The 26,375-nt window shown below is 35.7% G+C and overlaps 4 protein-coding genes across 4 annotated transcripts; 3 read left to right on the top strand and 1 right to left on the bottom strand.

Annotated features, from left to right (window-relative positions):
- Window positions 1-4,000: 4,000 nt before the first annotated feature.
- On the top strand, window positions 4,001-6,432 carry LOC131525783 (progranulin-like). The gene is made up of 6 exons (XM_058753730.1): window positions 4,001-4,192; window positions 4,584-4,688; window positions 4,784-4,966; window positions 5,062-5,199; window positions 5,952-6,081; window positions 6,239-6,432. Exons 3-6 carry the CDS (start codon window positions 4,784-4,786, stop codon window positions 6,250-6,252), a joined length of 465 nt encoding a protein of 154 aa, XP_058609713.1. The 5' UTR covers window positions 4,001-4,192; window positions 4,584-4,688; the 3' UTR covers window positions 6,253-6,432.
- A 2,773-nt stretch (window positions 6,433-9,205) lies between these two features.
- Window positions 9,206-18,669, top strand: LOC131525785 (progranulin-like). Its single transcript, XM_058753732.1, has 7 exons — window positions 9,206-9,343; window positions 13,368-13,425; window positions 17,151-17,235; window positions 17,398-17,559; window positions 17,639-17,776; window positions 18,062-18,191; window positions 18,323-18,669. Exons 4-7 carry the CDS (start codon window positions 17,398-17,400, stop codon window positions 18,334-18,336), a joined length of 444 nt encoding a protein of 147 aa, XP_058609715.1. The 5' UTR covers window positions 9,206-9,343; window positions 13,368-13,425; window positions 17,151-17,235; the 3' UTR covers window positions 18,337-18,669.
- Window positions 18,670-23,332: 4,663 nt separating this feature from the next.
- LOC131525780 (calaxin-like) lies at window positions 23,333-25,003 on the top strand. Its single transcript, XM_058753727.1, has 6 exons — window positions 23,333-23,488; window positions 23,812-23,967; window positions 24,245-24,349; window positions 24,426-24,577; window positions 24,656-24,760; window positions 24,851-25,003. Exons 1-6 carry the CDS (start codon window positions 23,413-23,415, stop codon window positions 24,899-24,901), a joined length of 645 nt encoding a protein of 214 aa, XP_058609710.1. The 5' UTR covers window positions 23,333-23,412; the 3' UTR covers window positions 24,902-25,003.
- LOC131525779 (RNA-binding protein 48-like) lies at window positions 24,953-26,223 on the bottom strand. Its single transcript, XM_058753726.1, has 3 exons — window positions 26,027-26,223; window positions 25,373-25,935; window positions 24,953-25,091 (listed from the first exon to the last, which is right to left on the bottom strand). Exons 1-3 carry the CDS (start codon window positions 26,205-26,207, stop codon window positions 25,020-25,022), a joined length of 816 nt encoding a protein of 271 aa, XP_058609709.1. The 5' UTR covers window positions 26,208-26,223; the 3' UTR covers window positions 24,953-25,019.
- Window positions 26,224-26,375: the final 152 nt, after the last annotated feature.

The following is a 26,375-nucleotide window of genomic DNA, read 5'->3' as shown; positions in this document are numbered from 1 at the left end:
TTATTTATGCAATTTGTAAGTACAAATTATAATTAATTACACTTGTCGCTTTAAAAAAAAAAAATTAAGCCACTTAGCCAATGTAACTTTTCAGCATAGCCTGTTTTATTTGACTTGTATCCCGTGTATTCTGATACATAAATTAATGTCTCTGGGCTGGGCTATCCACTCACCCTAGAACCGCCCCTGGAATCAAACCCATTAATTCAGCATTCTGGAATAAATGTTGATCTTTGAATCTTTCTATTCATCAAAGAATCCTGAAAAAATTTACTCAACTGTTATGATGATGATGATGATAATAATAATAATAAATGTTTATCAGTATATTAGAATGATTTCTGAAGGATCATGTGACACTGGAGACTGGAGTAATGATGCTGAAAATTTAGCTTTGATCACAGGAATAAATTACATTTTAAAATATATTCAAATAGAAAGCTGTTATTTTAAATAGCAAAAATATTTCACAGTATTACTGCTTTTGCAGTAAATAAATGCAGGCTTGGTGAGCAGAAGAGAATTCTTTAAACTTTTGACTGTTAGTGTACTTAGTTGTTTTGCTTTTGGTATGTGTATGTTTTGCCATGATACAAAGTGCCCAGGGGACTGTTGTGATGCCCTTTGTTCAGCTAGTTCACCCTAGAGATCAAGACTTGTAATTTGTACTTTTAAAAGAAAATGTTCAACAATTAAAAGAATATTATCAGAGCTAATTCTCATGAGTTATTGTGATTTTTATGGGGTTGGGTGGTAAAAATCATGGATTACAGTGCTGTACCACAATTTGATTGTTTTTTGCAGGTAAAAAATGTTTAAACTACATGAAAATAAACGCTACAGCACTGATACTGTAAATGAAAATACGGTAATGATACTGTAAATGTAAATACAGTAATAATACTGTAAATGAAAATACAGTAAAGCCATTATTATACTGTAAATGCAATTACAGTAATAATACTGTAACCATTTTTACAGTAATTTACTGGCATCCAGCTGCCAGTAAAATACTGTAAAATTTACAACAACCTTTTACAGTGTGGAGTAATGACTGCTGAAAATTCAGCTTTGCCACAGGAATATATTATATTTTAAAATGTTTTCATATAAATAATAATACAAACATTTAAGTATGCTAGAAAAAAAATAGCAAACAAACCTAACAAACAGAGCAGCTAAATAATCTGGGAACCAGCTGGTGCTAACTGAGTTGCAAATCCCACACTAAATTTAAAATGTAACATTTGTATTAAAAAGTGAAGTGTATGGGCGGGCAGTTGGGCTAAGTGTTGAAATCTTGTACATTTTGAGAGGAAGTTTTAAATTTTGCATGATCATGGGAACTTCTAAAAAAATAAAATAAAATATAAATGAAAGAATAAAAAGATCAATTTATTGAATGGAGTCAGAAAGATAAGATAGAAAGACTGATACAATTTTATATTTATTTCCCAAACATAAGGAAAGAAAGAAAGAATGAATGAAATACTTCAGCAAGGTTTATTAAATTTATATAAAATGACAGAGAAGACATGTATAATGTTACAAAATTTATGTTTCAAATAAATGCTGTTCTTTTGAACTTACTAATTATCAAAGAAACCTGAAAAATGTATCACAGTTTCTACAAAAATACTAAGCAGCATAACCATTTTCAACATTGATATTAATTAGAAATACTGTATTTCATTTATGTTTCATGAAATCAGCATATTGGAATGATTTCTGAAGACTTACATTTTAAAATATATTAAAATAGAAAACTGTTAAATTATAATAATATTTCATAATATTACTGTTTTATTGTATGATAAAATAAATACAGCATAGGTAAAAGATACTTCATAATCAATAAAAATTGTTCCCAAACTTATTGACCCATTACACTGGTAGTGTAATTTGAGAGATGAGCAGTGCAATCTACAGTCTGCCTTCCATTACACATAGTAAGAAAATCTATGTATATTATATTAGTTTACAGGACCAAATAATCATGAATTTTAAAGGTAAACAAAGTTAACCTGTTTGCTGTATGCTGTGGTGGAAGCTATGATTGAGACTTCATTCAAGCTCTGATTTCCTCCTCTTTGGATTAATTATAGACAAAGATTAAAAATATGGCAGAAAAATCAGAAATAAAGTTTGCACTTGATGCTAACAGAATTGTCATCTGCAGGTCCTGAACACGAGGTTGTGTGACAGACTGACAACCTCAAGACAGTAACCATGGAAACAAAAGGTTTAATATACCATAATCATATGTCCCTATAGAAGTAAAAATGAAGTGAAAGTGTAGGCAGTTGGTGTGGTTTTGAAATATATGTTTATGTTCCAAATGTTACATAATCTGTGAACGGGAACCTCAGTTTAAAAATCAAATGTTGCAAATGTTGCATCAGAGCTGGGAAAATTTTAATTTAGAAATCATTTTAATGCAATCTTCTCATCTCCCTTGGCATAAATACAAAATAAAGCTTTGATCAAACTTTACTTGTTAGGACATTTTAATCAGACCAGGGCCTGTACCATGAAGCCGGTTTAGCTGGCTAGCCAGGTAAGTTTCAGTTTAGTTTGCACCAATCCTGGGTTTTAGGTACCATGAAAGTGGCTTGGCTTTTAGCTGCGTTCATTTCCATAGTAACTTACACTGCACAGCTAACCTGCTCCGGGGCAGGTTATGTTCTGTGTTAGGGATCTCAAAGTGAAATTGGACCAATCAGATGTGAGCAAAGTGACACATGTCTGACACAAAAAAAGTCACTATGAAGTACCTTAAAAAAAAAAAAAAATAAATACAACAAAATTGTCTGGCTTTAATGATAATTACAATTTACATATGATTTATATAATTATAATATGATTTATATTATTATTACCAGGGGTGGGCAAACTCGGCATACTACGGGCAAACTATTACATATCATATGTAATATAAATAAGTGGTAGAATCAATAGATAACACTTTAAAAATGGCTACATGTGACCTTTGAGTCTCTATCGCTATGTATTATCAACTATATAAAACTAACTTCACAAGTTTCACTTGTGACTGCACTGATAGAGCAAGATCATTTCCTTTATTTGTCCTCTTTCAGTGGAAATGCGTTTAAATCCCTCATATTCTTTAATCTCTTAACCTTTAACGAAAGAGTTTTGAATCTCGCTGGCTTGACACCAATGTAATGCAAAATATGCAACCAGTAATACAACTATCATGTTACATTGACCTACATACTTATACATACATACCTACATACATATACGTGCATACAGTCATATGATTTTAATCACGTTTTCCGACAGTAATTAAACGGGTGAATTTTTTCAAGCTGCAAATAATATACAGTGCACAATAAAAATGCATATGACTTTTGAAACAAGTTTGAAACAATGATTTAAGAAAAAAAAGAGAATTTTTTAGAGTTCCAAGATCATTCCGTAGCATGTTCTCAATAATGCAGTAAACTATTTAAAAGTATTTTTTATCACACCAGGGTGACTAACATGAAGTTGTCAACCCTTGGCTTCCTGTTTCACAGGATTATAAATATGAGAAACACAAAGGCCAAATTCCATTAATCATTGATCACAAGGAGTAAAACCAAATAATATATTTCTGATGTACAGCAAAAGATTGTTGAACTTCACAAATTTAGAAAGTGGCTGTAAGAAAAGAGCTAAAGCATTAAAAATCCACATTTCCTCCATCGGGGAAATAATTAAGAGGTTCCAATCAAATAAAGATATTACAAATCTGCCTGGAAGAGGACGTGGTGGTTTTGGTGCACACATGGATAAAAAAAAAAGTACCCCACGTGTACAATGAAATATACTGCTGTATCTTTAATGTTGTGGGCCTATTTTTCTGCAGGAGGTCCTGGACATCTTGTTTAGACACATGGCATCATGGATTCAATTAAATACTAACATTTAAAAAATTAAAAACTGACTGTCCATGCTAGAAATCTTATAATGGCATGTTTGGATCTTCCAACAGGACAATGATCCACAAACAAACATCAAAACAAAAACAAAAATGGGTCACTGAGCACAAAACCAAGCTTCTGCTGGCCATTCCAGTCCTCTGACCTGAACCCTATAGAAAATGAGTGGGGTGAACTGAAGAGAAGCAGCACCAACATGGAGCTGGGAATCTAAAGGGTCTGGAGTGATTCTGGATGAAGGAATGGTCTCTGGTCTCTTGTCAGGTGTTCTCTAACCATCAGGCATTATAGGAGAAAATGTAGAGCTGTTAAACTAGTAAAAGGAGGTTGCAAAAAGTACTGAATAAAAGGGTGCTGTTAATTGTGGCCAATGTGTATTAGAGAAAAACATTTATTTCATAATGAGATTTCTCTCCCATTTTAAATTCTTATTCCCCAATGAAATTTTTAAAATAAAAGATCAAAAGGATTAATCCTCTCACTACCTCTGTAAGGTTCTGCCTTACTCTCATATATTCTTTCATTTCCTATTACATCATGATCATGCAAAGACTTCTATATATATTCAGAAATTCATAAAGCGTTATCTAAATGTCTTAGTTAAAATTTGACTGAACAGATTTCCTGTTTCTACAGTAGGAGGAGCCATGTGTATAAATATAAGACATACAGTAAGAACATCACAGGACAGCCAGCAGCAAAACAATCCACACCAGAGGAGACACAGTCCCAGCCAGCAAGGTAAATGTTCTTATTCTCAAAAAGAAAAAAGATAGCAATAAAAAAGCTATAATATAATATATACCGGTAATCATTTTTTCATTTCATGTGTTCAGATGATTCCAGTGTTGGTGTTACTCATGGCAGCTCTTGTAGCTGCAGATGAGCCAATGATGGATCTCACAGAACCAGCAGAGTCTGTTTCTGTGGTTCACTGTGATTCTTATACTATATGTCCTGATGGAACAACGTGCTGTCTGAGTCCTTATGGTGTGTGGTCCTGCTGCCCATTCTCAATGGTCAGTGAGTCACAGTAAAATGTCTAATTGTTTTATTAAACTCTATTACGTTAAGTTTTATGTTTAACCTTTGCTCATTCTTCCCACTCTTTCAGGGTCAGTGCTGCAGAGATGGAATTCATTGCTGTCGTCATGGTTATCACTGTGATTCGACATCGACCCATTGTTTGAGGGGGTGGTTGAGACTGCCATCTTCTCCCAAGCCGGCTACCAAAGCTATCCAGAAACCTCAGGTGAGTCAGCACTGTGTACTGTATATGATGCCAAAGTAATGCAAACTATGCAACCAGTATCGCCACTATATGCAACCTGTATGCAAACTATGCAAACTATGCAGCCAACTCAAAATATGCAACTAGTAATGCAGCCTATCATGTTGTGACCTATCGTGAAAGCAGTGGTTTTCAGTCCTGGTCCTGGGGACCCATTGCTATGCACATTTTGTATGTCTATCTTATTTGACACATTCAGCGCAGTTTATGGAGCTCTCATCTAATGAGCTGATTATCCAAATCAGGTGAGGTAAATAAGGGTGACACACAAAATGTGCAGAGTGATGGGTCCCCAGGACCAGGATTGAAAACCACTGCGTCACTATGACCATATGCATGACAGTCATGTGACTTTTAATCATCATTTCCAGCAGTAATAAAACATGGTTAAATATTTTCAAGTTACAAATAATAAACAGTTTACAATAAAAAGGCATGTGATTTTTGAAGCAGTTGAAGAAATTGTTAGGGTTCAAAACCCATTCTGTAGCACGTTCTCAATAAACAGTCACTTCAGTTTCAGCATTCATTTATAAAATGAAACAATAGGGCAATGACTTCTGGGTGGTTTAGAGCAGATATTATACTATATTATATTATATTATATTATTCAAACATATTTATTTGAGCTGTAAAAATTTTCTAAGCAGGTGAACTTCTGGTTATGTGTTTACTAATGTAATCCCTGCAATGAAATATCTTTTTTTTTGCAGTCAGTGCCCTTTGACCAGGCTCTCAATTGGCAGAGCCAGACTGAGAAGGTTCATTGTGATGGAAATGTCTACTGCCCAACTGAGCAGTTCTGCTGCAAGACATCAGCTGGCCAGTGGGGGTGCTGCAGTGGTAAAACTAACTTTATGTTGCTGTATTAATCATGCCCAATAATGACACTCAAATAAATGTTGATGAACATAGGTTTTAATATAACCCATAAATATAATAAAAACTCATGCAATGTGAAGTTTTGTGTTTGCTCATGTTATATTTCTTTCTTTTACAGAGATGGAGTTGTAAGTAAACATCCCACGTGTCCTGGGTGCAGCTCTTATCAAAGACTGTCAAAGTGCAAGAGGCTTTCAAATGTCAGCTATTGTTGAGGAAAAGCAATAAGTCACATCTAAACTCAAATAATGCAAAATAAAAAAAAAATTAATATCAAATGTCATTGTCATTTAATAAATAAATTGTTTTTGAGAGTGTGTTTTTGTTTGTATTTTTTATGATCCATTCATAGGATATGTGATATTTTGTTCTTGAATTAATCTTATGAATGATTCTTTTAAGGGAACAAATTAAACATAAAAATATATCAACAAGAGCGGAATGAGCTCATGTGATCATACACTTGATGTTTGTGATACATATTTGGTGATTTAATGACTCATTAACACACAACACTCTCATTGGTCACCACCTACTGACATATCTACAAAAAGGGTCACTGAATCAGCTTTCAACAAATCTGAAGGTGATTCAATATATTCAAGTCACTGGTATGAATCAAAATCCCCACAAATTCCATGTAGGGCAATAACAATAGACATCACGGGAGACCCACCCCCCTCAATAGTTAGATATGGTGAAATTGTCCCCCCATTAGATAACATTTTTGATTCTGCTCTGCTGCACTCCATTATGTGGTGCTTTGTTTTATCAGCATGAAAAAAAAAGTTTAAAATGTCAAATTTTTAGGGTAAATGGTGCATAAACCACATTCATCCATCCAATATAACAACTTACAGTATATTTATCTAACAAAGTGCTCCACATGGCTCCGGGGGGTTAATTAAAGCCTCCTGAAGCGAATCGATGCTTTTCTGTAAGAAAAATATCCATATTTAAAACCTTAAACCGTAATCTCTTTACCCCAGACAATAAGCCATGCTGTTTCCCCATCCTTTATTTCCTCTGATGATTCAGCTGTGTTCACAAAAAGTGAATGTATGTACTAATCTTAAAGTGAAGGCATGCAAGTTCAAATTTTCCATATGTTTTGACATTAAATAACTTCGCGGTGGGGAAATATTAAGTGAGTTTTCCCAGTGAAGTCACGACACAGAGTAAATTAACAGATGGTTGGTCTGTGTTGTAATGTGAGTTCAAATAACATCTGCCAATCTGCACACAAAAAATAAATCTGCCATTTACTTGTCTGAATAAAAACTTACTTGTCCAGGTTTGTTTAATTGTGGTAATTTATTCTGAAGCAATATCCTCATCAGTGTTATTTGTGGCATTTGCCCCCTTAAATTGATTTCCAGGGAAGATTTTTTTTAAATAATGTTGAGATTAATGTTATACACAAATATGAAATGTTGGATAAAATGAAATTATACTTTTAAATAAACTAAACCACCAGTAGGTGGCAGCAAGTGATTAAAGAGTGAGTTTTAATGAGTGACTCTTAAAGGCTAATTCAAGAAAGAAGCAAGTCTTTATGAATGGGACTGTCTTTACCTCAGTATTAACTACTACTTGTTTCCTCTTTAAATTATCCATCAAGTACATTATCCTTTATCAATCGCTGTTTAGAATTAGAATTAATGTAGCCTAATAAAATCAAAATCATTTTGGTGGTCTAAGTTTTGCTGTCTGGTAGCCTTTTTTGTTAGCCTATGTTTCAATCAGAATACGCGTGTTCGGAACAACTAAAATTCTCTTTCACTTGCCCCTTAAAAAAAACTGACTGGTCCCTGACAAGCCTTAATGTCGAGCCTTGCATTAAGGATGAGCATTTTTGTCATGTTTTTTTGGAAAGCTGAGTAAAATTATGAATTGATTAACTGAGAGGCAATGTGAGCCATGGCAAAAAGGACAATGAAAAATAACACTTGCTAGTCATTATTAACAATGCATCATCAACATTTTTGTAAAAGAAACATAATTCATTTAATAATGTTAAAACATTGCTGTTTAAACTGCTGTAGCTGAAGAGTGAATGAATACTGATAAACTGAAGTTCTTTGTTAATGCTAAATTGATCCTAATGAAATTAATCAGGTAAATGCAAAACATAGGCTATACGTAATATAACAACTTACAGTGGGCTATATTTATTTACACAAATTACATAAACGCACAAGGAATTGTCATTTGAATGAGCTGTTTAAAGGGGTCCCATTATGCTTTTTACACTTTAAACTTCCTTTTGTGCGTAATGTCTGCAAAGTTACAAAGCAAAAAGTGCTTTCAAAGAGATTTATCCTCTATATTAGTATGCGCTTTTCCTGAACTCCCTCAAATGCCCCTCAGTCCCGAGTTTTTGCGTACATTTGAACGTTTATTTTGCAATATCCCAAATTTAAATAATTCCCACTTAAGGCATGTCTGGTTAAGTTGCGTAAGTAGTGTGTTGTCGCCAGTGTTGGGCACGTTACTTTAAAAAAGTAATTAGTTATAGTTACTAGTTACTTCTCACAAATAGTAACTGAGTTAGTAACTGAGTTACATCATTATAAAAGTAACTACCAGGGAAAGTAACTATTGCGTTACTTTTTAAAAAATGTTCAAATGTCAAATAACTTGGATGCCCCCAATATTAAATATGTTAAATTAATGAAATGGACACTAAAAGAATAAATTATTATTATAAAACATTGTACATTAATCTACACTATTTATCTACTGACACTTAGTATCAGTCAGTCAAGCATTATAATATAATATTATGACAATTTAATATTATATGATGATAGAACTTTAGTAATTAGAATAACCAAGTATGAATGCATATTTGTCATCAATATAAAACGCATAAGGATTAATGAGCTGCTGGGTTCCTGAATATTAATCACGTTGTCTGCGTTCGCTCGAGTTGATTTGCTGAAATTAAAACAGGGAGGATAATAGGTGAGCGCCAGCCAATATGATTGTCGTTTGCGCGTTAGTTCCGCCCACTACCAGAGAAACCGGCAGTTCTTAAAAGCGGAAGAATTCCAAAGGAACTCCGTTATTTTGACAGGAAAACACAACAAAGAATATCGTTTACATGTAGCGCGTCAGTTCTGCATGTTATGAAAGACTCTCTTGCTCTGTGTCTTTCTTTGCGTGCGTGTATGTGAGAGAAAGCGACGGCGAGTCGTGCGCCTTCACACTAGAGTTTATGGTACGTCAAATACAGCTACACCGCGCATCCATTCAGATGAACTGAAAAATTTAATTCTAATAATATAATATAGTAACGCCACATTTTATTGTCAGTAACGGTAACGGCGTTGTAACGGGGGAAACAGTAATTCGTTTGATTACTCGTTACTGAAAAAAATAACGCCGTTAGTAACGCCGTTTATTTATAACGCCGTTATTCTCATCACTGGTTGTCGCCATGTCCAAGAGATGCTGTTTCACAGATCTAAGATACTGATAGACATGCAATTTCTTCCCCAACTCTTGACATAACCAACAGTTTAATGCTCCTGTGACATGTTGTCTGACAGCCAGCTTTCTGTGTGCTTGCTTCGTATGTGCTCAGAAAATCGTATCCCAGATAGCACACGTCGTCTGCAAGATGTCTGTTAAAGATCACTTGATCTGGAAAGCATCTGCTGTGTACAAACATCTGATAGACGTCTGTAAGATGTCAATTTAACATACATTCTAAATCACAAACATCTTAAAGACATCTAATAGATCATCTAATAGAAAATATGTGATCTATACAACATACATGTAAAATTACAACTTACATCTGTTCAAAAGGAAATGAATAAGTGAACTTGACCATTGCAAGTGCTAGAATGCCAGAATGCGTAACTCTGTTCTAGACTCTTCACATTACAAAACTTTAAAACACAGGCAACTAAAGCAAAAGAATTTACAACATACATTCTATACAGTGTTCTTATTATAATAATATTTACATGATAGATTGGTGCTGCACATCTTGTGCTTAACTGCATTTTCATTATCAAGTGATTCCAGACATCACACCACACTTTCAAAGCTATATTTTCACTTTGGTTCTTTGGTCTGGACCTTTTCGCAAAGTTTGCTTTGGAAAGTTGTTTTGAACTTCTGAAACAAGCTCCAAATGACTTTGAAATGATGTCACACCAGTTCATTCTTCGATTTCGCTTCAAGTATATTGGAGCCTTAAGGGACAAGACGGCAGATGAGAGAAAAAGACAGAAAAAGGAGTAAAAATAAATAATTACACATGCTGACTGTGCACGAACTGGGTCATATCACTGAAACCATCACCCCAGCTGCAGGTTTGATTTCTCCAAGGATGGTGAGGAAAGCTGTTTAAATTTGATTTCTTCTTACATGCAGAATGACACTTTGGAAAAGGAGGGAATTGCACAACTGCTGACATTGAGAGACATGTTTAAGGAACTGATTGAGGGTCATGTGTAGTGATCAGCCTGTGTCATCATCTATTTGATGTATTTACACACACACTGGCATCCACTATATACAGACAGACAAACTCCACTGCTGTATCAGCAACTGCTCTATAGCTATGAGGAAATAGGCAAGAAACTGTCATAATACAAAACACAGAATGATGACAAAACAGACAATCTATCTCTAAGGTTGATGATACATTGCTGGGGAACTTTGGTAAATGTCGGCATCAGTGGGTAACCAGATGAGACACAGGGCCTACGACTGATTTAAAGTATCCAGATAGAAATTTGTTACCCTTTCTCAGTGGGAAAGTGCCCAAGCAACATTGCTCAAAAAAGTTGCTCTGCAAAATTGCTCAAAAAGTTGCCCCATGTATCATCAGCCTAAAAGAGCACAACACAAACTGTATGAAAGTCTTCTTACCCTAAGTACTCATCATGCCAGCGGAGTGAGGGTATTATTTACCCAAAGGACTTTCCATACTTACCTCGCAAAGAATTCAAGGTACACATGGTCAGATAGGTCATACAGCAATTTATTCAAACAGAGTGACAGAGGTCTCAAAGCAAACCACCCAGAAAGTAAGATAATTCAAGCCATCCTGCAAATAGTCATACTCAAACCAGGGTAATTCAAGGTAATCCTCGTTTATAAAGATGATCTGGCTGTGCCAGAGTTGAAAAGTTTCCTACAGTAACACTTTCACGAATTCACACTTACATATAATAAACAGAGTAAAGGTTACGCATATTTGGCGTGCTGTCCGAGGGAGAGCTCAAGCTCGGAATTTTGGCCCGAACCCAGAGAGTACCCCCTCCTTAGAGGTTAGCATAGGAATAGTTGTAAGTGCGGAGATGGGGTATTCCTGTATTGTGTAATGGGACTAATGCTGAAAGGCAGTGTGCACAGTGCAGTCTGCTTTCCCATGTCTAGGAAGACAAACCCAACATAAAACAAGGTAACAGAATTAATAGGAAGCAAATGCTTGCCGAAATGTATCATCAGTGGTTATGCTCTGACTGCCTTACTTGATACAGGTGCTTCAACATCATCTACCACGGCTGGAAGAAAACACACTCACCCGCACATTACTTATGACCTGGAGATATCCTGCCATTTATTGGGTGAGTTAAGGCGATAATGAACCTCCCTTGAAATGGTGATAGTTCTCTGGGATTTAAGCCGCTTTCCTGGTGGGTAACAGGACATTTCAATGACCCCCTCCTGGGAATCAACATCACTGAACAGCTGGTTAAGGGACAGACACAGAATGCTACAAAGGTCCTATCAATGGTCACTTCACTACTATGGAGACAGGAGATGACCAGGCTGATGTGATGATGAACTGAATACAAATGCAGTGGGTACCTTGTAATTGATAGTGATCATCCTGTGAGCACAGTCAAGAGAATTTTGTAAGAAGAATCCATGGCATTTGCACGTAATGACAAAGGCATGGGTTGTATCCCAAGTTTGCAAAAGGTCATCAACTTAACCGTTAACATTCCTATTCACAGAACATACTCCTCAGTCCCCAAGCCACTGCATAAATCCCTTTCAGCGAACCAATGCATCAGTTGCCTTTCAAAGAAGCAAAGAAGAGATGTTGGCTCCTTGCAAGATGAATGTTGTATCCCTTATCTTGACGATATCTTATGCTACGCAAAGACCTTTGTGGGACATGTGGAAGGACTGCAGAAAGTACTACAAACCTCATAATGACATGGCATTAAGCTGAGTGTGAGATGTTCGGGAAGGGAGTGTGTAACATGTGACGACTAGTCAGTGCAGATGGAGTCAGGATAGACCCCAAACATCTAGATGCAGTACAAGTCTGGTAAACAAAGACACCTACCACAGTCTGTGAAGTCTGGAGGATGCTCCTACGTCCAGGATTTGTCTCACCTTACTCCGCTGATCCATGACCTAACCCTAACCCTAACATGTCAAACAAGCCACTGTAGGGGTCAAAACCAAACAAAAATAAAGGGAGACGGAGTTAAGAATGTTCAGCCACTGTTGTGTACACCCAAAGAGTGGACAGAAGAACATCAAAGAATTCTATGCAGACTGGTTGAATGGTTTACTATTTCTGGTTAGAATTCAAAGTGCAGATCCATGCACACACTAATGGCTAATATTGCCCATAATGCATTGCGTGTTGGACGTGGATTCAATTAGAACTACAAACCAGAGTTAATTTTGACTGGCATTTTTGATTTAGTCTTAGTCTTTATCTTGAGACGAAAATGCTTAAAGGGGTCATCAGATGCAAAATTCACTTTTCAAGTTGTTTGAACATAAATGTGCGTTGGAAGTGTGTGTACACATCCATCCTATAATGATAAAAATCCACCCAGTGTTTTTTTTAAATCTCTATTTTAAATCCCCTTTCTCAAATCAGGCTGTTCTGAGAGCCCTGTAAGAACGACGAAGTTCTGTACTCTTTATCTTGTGACTAAAAATGCTTAATAGAATGTCACATTTTAGTCATTTGAGTCTTTAACTACTTTAACGGGTCTAGGGAAAACAAGAAGTGCAAAACAATGCATATATTGTGAAAAAGGACTAATGATTTAACTGTGAAAACACTGAAAAGAGAACTGGTTAATATTGCAGAGAAATGTTAATAAAGAGACGCTGACATGTCAAGCCTAAGGAAAGCCACTGATGTTTCTGTGTTCTTTATTTCCCCTGATAATTCACTTTAATCTACTTACGTGTTCCATGCATGCCCAGGACGCGTAACATTTATATTGATTACCTGTTTTTTTGTGCAGGGTTTAATGGCTATCAGTTGTCTATATTCCCCTGCTCCCCATCTTGGATGGCCTGAGGGTGAGTAACAGCAAATTTTCATTTTTGAGTGAACTATCCCTTTAACAGATGCAACTTTAAAATGTATTAATGTATAAGGTTGGTGACACACCAGGCGAGGCAGCGCATCTCTGCGTCGCAGCTAGGACAACTCACAGGTATCACAATCTTGTTTTGGCATGGCACGATTACAATTCTCAGCATGGTTGGAGCTAAACTCTGCAGGACACCGTCCCTCCAGGACTGAGTGTGGTGACCCCATGCACTAACACACACTCTGGTGGCAGTAATTGTTAAAAGTTTGGAATCATTAAGATTTTTAATGTTTTTTTGAAAGAGGTCTCTTATGCTCACTAAGGCTGTATTTATTTAATCAAATAAATGCAGCCTCAGTGACAGGGTGGGAGCTAGGGGCCCTGGTGCAGGTTGTTGCTGTGGGCCCCCTCAGTTAAAATCAGCAGGGGCCAGTAGTCACCAGTTTTTGCCTCACTTCTTTCAAAATAATTTAAAATGCTACAATAGAAAAAAGAAAACAAACCTAACAAACAAAAGAGTTACATAATTTGGGAACTAACTTGAGCTAACAAGCCAATCCCACACTAATTGTGAAAATTGATGTGTAAGGGCAAGCAATTGGGCAGTGGGAACCTCTGTCAAGAGCTTAGAATGGCAAAATCTCTTTCTGTTCCTATTTATGGGAAAAAAGGTAAATGTATAGGCTATATGTATAAATGTTGATCTGAACGATTTATTGAAGGAATGGACAGAGATAATGGGGCTTCATAATTTGATCCTATAAAAACTCATAAAATGACTCATAAAATTTTATATTTAATTCCCATAAGCATTCTTGAGTCATGTATTCAGAGATAATATTATTAATCACTGAATATTTGAATATCATTATTTATATACAAATATATATATAAAGTTTTTTCTTTGTCAGGAGACATTTATTATATACACCACTGTTCAAAGGCTTGGCGTCAATAAGATTTATTAATACTTTTATTCTTTGACATTTTTAAAATTGACATATTTCTATTACAAATAAACACTGTTCTTTGTAACTTTCTATTCACAAAAGAATCCTGAAAAAACATGTTTCCACAAAAATATTAAGCAGCTCAACTGTTTTCAACATTGATAATAATAAGAAATGTTTATTGAGCACCAAATTAGCATATTAGAATGATTTCTGAAGGATCATGTGACACTGAAGACTGGAGTAATGACTGCTGAAAATTCAGCCTTGCAACTTTAAAAAATAAATTACATTTTAAAATATATTAAAATATAAATCATTTATTTTAAATTGCAATAATAGTTTTTACTTTATTTTTTTCATCAAATAAATGCAGCCTTGGGATAAAGATAACTGAAAAACATTTTTAAAAATCTTACTGACCTCAAAGCGTTTGAATGTAATTATAATTTGAGAGGACACAAAACAAGACAAACATGTAGGCAAGTCACGGAGTTCTGTCCAAATGTCTTATCTAAAATTAGCTATACCTAGGAGGTGACATTAATGAGAATAAAAGAGTGAGAATTTTAAGAAAAAAAAAGAGGAAAGAAAATAATTAAAGCTAATTAAAAACGGCAGAAAATCTGAAATAAAGTTTACACTGGATGCTTATAGAATTGCACTCTGAATTTGGGTCCTGTATAACTTTAACTGTACATGAGGTTATATATAACAGAATGACAATCTCAAGACAATAACCATGAATATAAAAGGTTCAATACACCACAATCATATGTCATATAGAAATTAAAAATGCACAATCTGCATTAAAAAAGTGAAGTGAAAGTGTAAGCAACTGGTGTGGTTTTGAAATATATGTTTATGTTCGAAAGACATAATCAGTAAATGGGAACCTCAATTTCAAACCATCAATTAAAATATCAATTTGAATAAAACAGCTCCCATTTTCTGTTCAAAGTGATGCCTCCAGTAAAGGAAACAGAAAATGGGGTGATGAACAAACTGGATTTCATGGAGAATCTGAATGAATCGGCAGAATGAATAGTTGAGTACACACTGTTCTCTCTTGAAAAACTGTCAGCTTTCAGTACTGACAGCATAAATGTTAACTATGGGATTCACCACTCAGTGTACACAACCTTGAAGAAAAGCCAAAGAATCTGCTACAGGGTAACTGCCACACCCATTGCTTAACTGCGTTCACACCGTGTCGTAAAGGTGACAACATGTGGGCTGTGTCCGAACTCGCCCCCTGTACCCTTAAGGCTACAGTCTGACAGAAAGAACTTTTCATCTGTGTGGATTAAGTTACTCATTCAACCTACATGCTACTGAATAAATGTTAGGAATTCCTAATTCTGTATATTTATATAATAAAATATCAATACTTGGTGTTAACGTATCAATACATTGTTACCAACCAAAATATTGCTCCCCCACCCCTAGTAGATGTGGTTAATAAGTGTAGTTGTGGAGGTTTAAACTTCTTGAATCACATTCTTTCCCTCGTTGAAGATGTGATAAAGAAGCTTAAGGCCAATGCTACCTGGAACTTCATTCCTGCATTCTTCAGAAGCAAACTAAAGCAGAGGTTCAGATGTGGTGCCAGGTTGATGGCTGTATTTCAGGCAGCTGAAATACAATTAGGTTCCAAAGAATGGAACATATTTGTATAACTCCCAAATATGTCAACAAGGAGTTGTTGATTGGTGTGGTATTCTTACATGTTATTTTCGCCTGAAAGGGGGTTTTAATTTTTGTATTAATTATAATATAGTAATGCTGTTGTAAAAATTCTACACAGACCAAATCGTCATATTACTGAAAACAACATGTTAGAAAAAGTAGATAAATTGCTAATTCTAGGACTGCAGGTGTGTGCTCATGGGAATGTGTTATTACCACAACATTAAATATGTTTTTGTAGAAATATTATAATAGGCCTATATTGTATATTATCCTGAAAGAGACTAATAAAATTGTAATATTAAATATTAAATGGACAGCAATATAATTAATCATGTCTGGCTAAGAATTTCACATATTTCTTTGTAAACTAATTAAAGCCTATATAATTAACTAATTAGACTATATAATTATGTGCCTATATTACATGGTGTACAAATGTGTCCATTTTCGTAAGGTCATTTTTTCCCCCTGCAAATAATCAAATAGTAGCATCGGCTAATGGTGGGTCTGATGACGAAGATGTCAGCAAACAGAATATGGATTCTGAAGATGATGAAAACAATAGTTTTGGGAGTAACATATAAAGTGGTTCAGAAATAAGCCAGATGCTGAATTTATGAAATGAAGAGTGAAAATGACAGTGATGGCAGGGAGCAGCTGCTCAAAAAAAAAACTTTTACAAGTTCTAACAAATAGCCAAGGTAATAAGCTTTACTTTATAATTTTGTAATTGTTATTAAAATATCAGGACAGTTTTACATTGGTGCAGTTTGGAGATCCATCTGTGCTAAATGTACATTCGAATAAGTAATAATCAATGATGAAACATTCATGTAAAGGTTAATTGATTCATTGATTATAATTAGGCCTAATTACAAATACATTTTAAATATTTATGCTTGGATGTGAGGAAGTAATTTTCTGACTACGTCTGTAAGGTTTGCCTCTCATTCCCATTCTTTCAAGTTCTAATACCTCATGTTCATACAAGACTTTCACATGTTCAGAAGCTTGTGGTGTCTAAATCTCATGATTAAAATTTGACCGAACAGATTTCCTGTTTTTACAGTGGGAGGAGCCATGTGTATAAATATAAGAGGTACAGTATAAACAACACACAGCACAGCCAGCAGCAAAACAATCCAACCAGCAAGGTAAATGATCTTATTCTCACTGTCAATTAATCTATTATTGACTTTGTCACATTATCGGTAATATCAAATGTTATAGCAGATGTAAAAAGTTCCTAAATATTTTTTCAATAATTAAAAAAAGTGTTATTTATATTACATTATATTGTAATTTCATGTTTTCAGATGGTTCCAGTGTTGATGTTACTCATGGTAGCTCTTGTAGCTGCAGAATCTGATAGTGCCTCTGTTTCTGTGGTTCACTGTGATACCTCTTCTTATTGTCCTGATGGCACAACGTGTTGTCTGAATGCTTATGGGTCCTGGGGCTGCTGTCCATACCCAATGGTAAGTGAATCACAGTAAAACGTTTTGTTCTAGTTAATCATTAAGATTAAACTTTTGTTCATTCTCCCCTGTCCTGCAGGGCCAGTGCTGCAGAGATGGACTCCATTGCTGCCCTCATGGTCATTTGTGTGATTCAACATCATCCTATTGTCAGGGTGGGTGGCTGAGACTGCCATCTTCTCCCAGACTGGCCTTAAAAGCTATCCAAAAAACTCAGGTGTGTCAATACTCTGTCTATAGGTATTTTCGACTTGACGTGGCACTGTGCAGACTAATCAACCTGCCAGTTAGAAATTTCGTGTGACTTAAGATAGGGCGGTGCCAATTTACCTTGACATATGCCATCAAAATAGAGTGAGAGCGATGAGAAGCACTATTCTCTCACTATGAGAAGCCCACATGCCTCCCACTACGAGTGGCAAATCTCACGAAATCTGTTATATTATATTATATTATATTATTTTCCTTAGTAAAAACATTTATTTCTTTATCTCTGTTGCAGTCAGTGTCCGTTGACCAGGCTCTCAATTGGCAGAGCCAGACTGAGAAGGTTCATTGTGATGGAAATGTCTACTGCCCAACTGAGCAGTTCTGCTGCAAGACATCAGCTGGCCAGTGGGGGTGCTGCAGTGGTAAAACTAACTTTATGTTGCTGTATTAATCATGCCTAATCACAAAGCTTATGCAAATGTAAATGAATAATAGATTTAAGATAACATATAAATATAACAAAACTCATGCAATGTATTTCTGTCTTTTATAGGTTTGGTGTTGTAAATAAACAACCCCCATAACCTGAATGAACCTCTCATCAAAAACTGCCAAAGTGCAAGAGGCTTTCAAATGTCAGTTACTGGAAATATATAAATCCCACATCCAAGCTGAATTAATGCAAAATAAAAATTGGAAAAATTATAGTTTAATTACAATAAATTGCATAGTCATTCAATACATGGTTTGTTTTTGAGAAAGTCTTACTATTTTTAATCATCCATCCATCGTATTGTTCATGAATGAATAAGTTTATAAATGAATCTTTTGAAATGAACAACTTGTTTTCTTTCACTTCATTGTGACTAACTCAAATTTTAATTAAACTAACTAATCATTTTTGTTTAGTGAAGTCTCTCCAGCTACATTTGTAATAGATACTACTGTGTTACTTACTATTGTTGTATTGTTGTAGCATCAGTGGTGTGCCGTGGTGTTTTGAAATGAGGAGGCAAAGTCCTCAGACTGGTGATACAGGGCAACTTTTGAGCTTTTTGCTTGGGCGCTTTCCCATTGAGAATTATAGTTTAATTATTTTATTTTAAGGTGTCATAATACTGAGTAATTACATAATTAAGTACTTAGTAATACATGAGCCATTACATGAAACAAAGTGTACTTACCATGTAACTAAGTTACGGTGAACCTTCCGGGGCTTTTTGGGGGCCTTAACATGCTCAAAAACTCTTGAAAATTGGCACGCACACTGGAATCCGCGGCCATTAGGATGCCGCCAAGGCTGGGACCCGGGCGTGGACCAGGGGCTCTACGGCGCCCCCTGGAACACAGTCTGAAAACTTGATGTAAAGCTCACACATACTTGCACGTATTCATATGAAACTCGGTACACATATAGATCTCATTGAGCCGAACAACTTTCACCCGGCATGTCATAGGCTCCGCCCAACAGGAAGTCGGCTATTGAGGGCTGTTTGAAAAGCGCATGCTCTGGAATTTGATATACTTTTTTGATTTTTGATATCTCGAATGGTTTGCCTGTGGCGAGGCGATGAAATTATGGCGAGAAATGAGAAACAGGAAATGCCTAATAACGTCCACATAAATTGTCTGATTTTGATCAAACTTCAGTGCTTTGTTCGGTGTATGATGCCGATCGCATAGATGTGAATATTATGACTGAAAGTTATAGTGCCACCAACTGGCAACAGGAAGTGTGTCATTTAGGGCTGTAAGATTCCGAAATTTTTGGAATCGAGTCCGATTCCGATTCCTGGTTCTGGAATCGATGGGAGTCGATTCCGAGAATCGATTCCTCTGTTGTTTTCGATTCTTTTTCGATTCTTGTTTTTTTTTTAGATCGAAGGAACCTAATCTCGCCATGACTGCAGGATATAAAGGTCGTAGAAAGTATCCTTCTCATAATATGAAGCTTTATTTGTAAAAAAAAATGACAATACATTTCTATAGCTATGATTGATTTTTAAATTGTAATTTTGTCTGCTTTGCCCGTGAAATTAGTCATAGTTCACTGCTCAGGAAGGACATGCATTTATCGCATGATTGAACAAGACATGAAGTGTCTAAAATAAATGTGCACAGTTCAGCTGAATGATGAAGTTTACTTTGACTGTATGCTTTGGATAAAATTAACAAACTGTACACTGAAACAAAATAACCAGAACATTAACGATAACACTGATAAGAGCTTGTGGTTTATCTGTCAATCAGATGCTCGGCCACTGATCTATGCTCGTGACGTTTTCTTTTAGAATTATCATTGGCTGATAGAAATAATAATAGAATTTTAGATGGAAATAACATCCTCAATCACGGCATGATCTATTCTGTCGTGCAGCGCTCAAAACTGTGGACAACATAAACTAGCTCCACCGTAAAATAATCCGAAAGAACCTTTTCGTGGAAACGAATCAGACTTCTAATCACCTTTAGCGAGCATGAGGCGAAGGGTAAATATAAAAATGAAATAGATCTTATATCCTATATAAAAAATTATCTTTTATCTCACAACTCTCCTAATTACGGCTTTTATCGAGCATGAGGCGAATGGTGCTTCTCAAATGGAAGGCTGCATCCTCAAATTATGATGATGCAGTACCGACTCGTTTTCTTTCAGTTTATTTTAGTGAATTTAAATGTGTGCAGCCTTCGTAGGATGCAGCCTTCCATTTGAGAGGCACCCATAGATAAGCTTTGTTGAACTGAAAAAAGCTCTGAATGAGGAGTCGATTCCTCTTCATGGGATCGATTCCCTCGATTCCCAACGCCTCGGAATCGAGGAATCGATTCTTTTTGGAATCGATTCCCAGCTCTAGTGTCATTTTCAAAATGCTTTGAATTCAGCATCTTAATTTGAGTCGATTTGCCTCAAACTTCATCAGAATAATGACAAAACACGGCCAATGTAAAACTGTGAAGGGAATATTAATATGTAAAATACTGTTGCCATGGCAATGTGTCAAACTTCAATATTCTTTTACGGTGATTTTGAGGCAGATAACATGCTTAGAATTCCGTGAAACTCAATACACATATCCGTATTAATGATAGTTAGACACCGGCAAAAGCTCATAAACGGGCGTGGAAGAGGCACTCTATAGCGCCACCTTTTGTCAAAAGTGGGGGGGTTAGTTTTAGCTACAGACACCAAACTCGGTAAATGAATTGTTCTTATTAAGCCGGACAACTTTTTTAATTTACAGTCATTGGCTACGACCAACAGGAAGTCGGCTATTTTTATTTTAATGTTTGTTTTTTGAGAAAACAGGCTGTAAATAAATTCATACTCCTCCAAGCAGAAACAAGTAGTTCACACCAAACTTTGTCAACATGATGCCAATATGCTGAAGATTTTAAATTGCGGACGGATTTAGGATATCTCGAACGGTGTGGCAATGGTGATTTATTAAAGTAACAGTAAAAAAAAGATAGCAGTAATATTTTAAAACCTTTAAAGTGCAGCTTCCAAACACTTCAAAACTTTTTACATAAATATAACAAGTCATTCTGAGGAAACATGCTTAGTTTCATGCTCAGGGGCCACAAAACAATTAAAACTATCACTGAAATTGGTTTAAATGTGAAGAGTGTAATACCAAGGATGACCACCAGATGGAGGCATAACCTTAAACCTCATGAGCTGCCTGTCTGTGTATCAGAATGAAAAATAATGCATAGAATCAGCTGAAATGTTCTGTGCTGTCAGTATTATTTTACATATATATATATATATATATATATTCTCTTAGTTTCACATTGAAATGTTAGGCATGAGTGCATGAATCTTTGTTCTTTATTTTCAAATGATGTACAAGAAAGTTTTTTTTTTTTTTGCAGTACCATGTCAATTGTAGATGACAGAATTCACATTTTTGATGTGAACTGTCCTTTTAAATAACATTTAACTTGACTATTGACTAGAAGTCTGTAGCAATTGTTATTAATGACAGTCCTGGCTTTGTATTAATTTTTCCCATGTATCTGAAAATGTTTTGAATCTTGACTGTTTCACAGTGAGGTTTATCTTTGTGACCACTATTTGGTGCAACACCAATATTGTACAAGTAGCTGCTCATGTTTTCTTTTTCTGCCTGGTGCCGTTTAAAACTAAAACACATTTTATATTATTTTAAAAATATTATTTTATAATATTTTTGTCTTCACCTGTTAAAGGCAAATAAAAGCTACTGAGCACTTTTAAGAATGTTTACATGAGGTAAAATAAACTATGTTCAATTTGTATATATTGTGCTGGATTTACTTGCTACTAAAGATAGGCCTATGCTATAATTTTTAGAAATTTCTGCAAACGGATTATCCGTTTATGGTACAGAAGAAAATGTAAATCTACAGAATTTTCCTTTTTAATGTGGAAGGAAATGTCCGTAAACTTAACAGAAAATGTCCTGGTAATTTTAAAAACATTATCTGTTTTTTTACGGAATTTTTTTTTTTACTGTGTGTGTGTGTCTCTCACAGTCTTGATAGTTTGGATTAACCCTTTCATTGCTGTACCAGACTGTCAGAGGGTTACTGTAACCCACCAGACTGTCAGAGGGTTACTGTAATGCATGTGCCCGCTGGGCACAGTTTTCCTGATGCCACCAGGGTGGCGTTTGCACTGACGGCTTGGGTCCGCCATCGCTGCTTGCAGCTATATTTACAGTTTGTAATTATGTAGCTGTAATAGGCAGCTTCTGTTACACACATGTAACAGACTGAGTCTGTTACACAGCTACTTGTACACTTAAGTACAATCTTGATACACTTTATTTTAAGTAGCTTATGTCTGTGCACTTACAATTACAATTACGTTGCATAAAATCTGCAACATATATGTAACAATATTTTGGTTACATAAGTAGCTGTGTAACATACTCGGTCTGTTACATATGTGTAACAGAAGCTGCCTATTACATCTACATAATTACAAACTATAAGTACAGGCTGTTCCATAACTTAGTTACATGGTAAGTAACTTTTGTTTCATGTTAGTAGAACGGCTACTACTAACTTAGTAGTACTAAGTACTTAACTAGGTAATTACTCTGTATTATGGACACCTTAAAATAAAGTGTTACCCAAATTTCTATCTGGGACATTTTAGATCGATCATGGGCCCGTGTCTCACCTGGTTGCCCGTTGACAGCAACATTGCTCAAAAAGTTGCCCCATGTATCATCAACCTCAAAGTTTGAGGACAATGCTTAAACATTGATTCTGATGATTTAATGACTCTTTCAATGCTGGTTGCAATTTATTGGCATAACAATCTGCAAAAAAAAGTATCATTGAACAAATCTGATTGTGATTCAAAAGATTCGAGTCACTGGGATGAATCGAAACCCACAATTAGCCTACAACCCCTGCACAGCAATGAGCGCTGTAGCCTAGATACTGAGGGGGCCAGCTTCCCCAATAAGTCCCACAATAACCAGATATGGTTAAAAATGTTGTTAGGATAAAATAAACAACAAACAAACTGACAAAAGAAAATGGATGATGCATTCCTTTTTTTTTTTTTTTCACACGACACAACATCGCTCCGCCTTTATGACGCGTTTCTATAGCAACATCTAACGAAAGACTTGTGTGAGTAAAAACATGCAGAAAATGTCGGCGATGCACAGAAAATTAATTCAAAACCTCGCCGAAACATTATGCAAGCAAGTCAGACATTGTAGGTATCTGTAATGCTTTTTTCTTCTTCTAACATGTCAATCAATATTCTTTATAATATTATTATTGTAAAACGTTTGCTCTCAGATCTTAGTTCAGGGCTAGGCAGCGACGATGTCCTGCAGAGTTTAGCTCCAACCCTGAAAAAACCCTCACCTGCCTGTAGCCCTAGATTAGCTTGTTCAGGTGTGTTTGATTAGGTTGAGCTAAACTCTACAGGACAGCGGCACTCCAGGACCAACGTCGCCTAGCCCTGTCTTAGTTCATTATCATGTCAGAAAATGCCTTGTTTATTCATTTGACAATACTGTGCTCATGCTGTAGTTGATAAAACAGAGACGGAGTGTCTGATCAGGCTGTTCAACGGGCTGCTGGGAGAGCAGGCAGAGAGAAGAGCGGCTCATGGACTGGACCGGGTCAGGTTTAGAAATATACTGCACAACACATTCGGCATGACCGACGATATGATGATGGACAGCGGTACGTTTCCGATTTGGATGAGGACGATTATAAAGCTAGTAGTCTGGTCTAGCTAGTAGTGTTTTACTGCTGACACTACACACTGAAGTGGACAGTATAGTAGGCCTGAATAGTAAAGTGTGTTTAATACATATACACAAATATATACACATACTAAAATATATCTTAAGTTTAAAGTTATGAGGAAATTGGTAAATGACAATAATGAATGTTTGCAATGTTTCTTAATTATCAAATAATATTAATGTAAACTGATTACTATTATTTTAATTAACAGTATTTCGTGCCTTTGACAAGGACAATGACACCTACATAAGTGTCAAAGAATGGGTGGAAGGTCTGTCGGTCTTTTTGCGAGGCACACTGGATGAGAAAATTAAATGTAAGTACTTTATATTTCACTTTAAAGTGGTGATCATGAAATGTTATGCACATAATTTCATTTATATTTATATTAGTCTGTTTTGACGTATACAACCTGCATGGGGACGGATACATCTCACGGGAGGAGATGTTACAAATGCTGAAAGACAGCCTCATCAGACAACCCACTGAAGAGGATCCTGATGAGGGGATTAAGGACATTGTGGAGATTGCCTTGAAGAAAATGGTACTGCTATGTGTCCTTAAATTTACATGTAACATTTTACCATTGTTAAGTATAAAATACATGAACCATTTTTTTCAGGATTATGACCATGATGGGAAAGTTTCTTATTCTGATTATGAGAAGACAGTCAAAGATGAAAACCTTTTACTAGAAGCTTTTGGCAACTGCCTCCCAGATGCAAAGGTAGAAATCACAAGCAACTATTTGTGCGTGTAAAATTTATTGTCATTTTAAAGGGCAGGCTCTTAAATTGTTCTTTTATTTGTTTGGCAGAGCATACTGGCATTCGAGCAATATGCATTCCAGGAACCACATGGACATTGAAAAGTACTACATTTTTTATGGAGAAAAAAAAAAAAAAGAGAAAAGTTAGTTAATATTTGTGGCTGAAACTGAAATAAATATCTAAAATATTGCTCAATGTGAGACCATGACTGTCTTATTAAATTCTTCTGCGTGGCTTTGCTGTTGGGGTCTTTCCTTGTACTGGTTTGACCTCTGCAACAGCTGTAACCTAAGAAAAGAAAGAAAAAAAATATTGTAACAACATATTGCAATATACCATCACATATTACATAATGTACATAACATTTTATTTTAGTATCATTGAGATATTATAGTATTTTAATAATGTGTATTTTAATTTAAAATTCTAATAATTTTGTAATGTTATTGTCATTTTCATTGTCAGTTGTTATATATATATATAAACTATAATAACTATAATAACTCTGGTACACAATGTACTTATGTAAATTACATGATATTTACAGCAGGAATGAGAGACAAACTAACCTTGCACATTGTTTGACGAATCAAATTGGCGGTTACATTTAATGAATGATCCTCCATGTCTACCTTGGGCAGCTCTGGTAATTTAGGACCAATCAGAGTCTCAGTTTCAGCAGTTTCATTCAAAAATAATGCTTGTCCCTCCAACTTTCTTTTTCTACTTTCCAAATGTGTAGTCCTTGGCATAAATCTAAGAAATGGTGACAGGTTCTTCCGCCTTTCACTCAGATCTCTCTCTTTTTTATAAGATGCAGAGGATGTACACTGCTTTGAAGTTTCTGTGACAGGAGGGGTGGCATTATGTAGAGAGCCCATCTTATCCTCTGTAGTAGGTAATCTTATATCAGTGGTCCACTGCAACTGTAATGGCTGTGCAAAACCATGAAGTCCATAAGAAACATTCTCCACTGAGGGCAAAGGAAGAACAGGAAAGCCCATGTCGTCAGAGTCCACATTCTCTATTCTGGCCTTTTCAGAGCCTTTCTGGATCTCAGGTGTTGCAGCTGTTTGTGTGTCCGTGCTTGATGACTCTGTGCTTTCTTCTAATTGTCGATCGTGTTGTTTTGCTAAAAAAAAACAACAACAAAAATCACATAAGTTATATAGATTTTCTACAGATGTAACCTATTGGGAGACAATTCACATCATTAACAATACCTGTATTTTGGCTTGCTCTGTTAACATATCTTCTCCTGTCCTGCAACTTTTGCCTCGTCTCTTCCACAGTTTCATACTCGGGGGCATAGCAGACGTGCAACTGACCCCCAAAGAAGCTCTTTTCATCAGTGTGCCGTTTAGCTACCCTGAAAAATTCCACATTGTAACATACGCATGTCATTTCATGAGAAATGAGCCTTTGGAGTCCATCATGAACATATCCGTATAAAAAAAAAAAAAACGAACTTACAAGAACTGACAACAAACTGGTTAGTGTCTTCTGCTAGTTAACGAAGCATTACAAAACTATCTAAAACTGATAACAGATTGGAGATTAAAATAATAGCAG

This window comes from Onychostoma macrolepis, chromosome 19, assembly GCF_012432095.1.
Source record: "Onychostoma macrolepis isolate SWU-2019 chromosome 19, ASM1243209v1, whole genome shotgun sequence".
Taxonomy (NCBI): Eukaryota; Metazoa; Chordata; class Actinopteri; order Cypriniformes; family Cyprinidae; genus Onychostoma; species Onychostoma macrolepis.
Note: the sequence above shows the minus strand (reverse complement) of the source record. Positions and strands in the feature narration are given on the sequence as shown.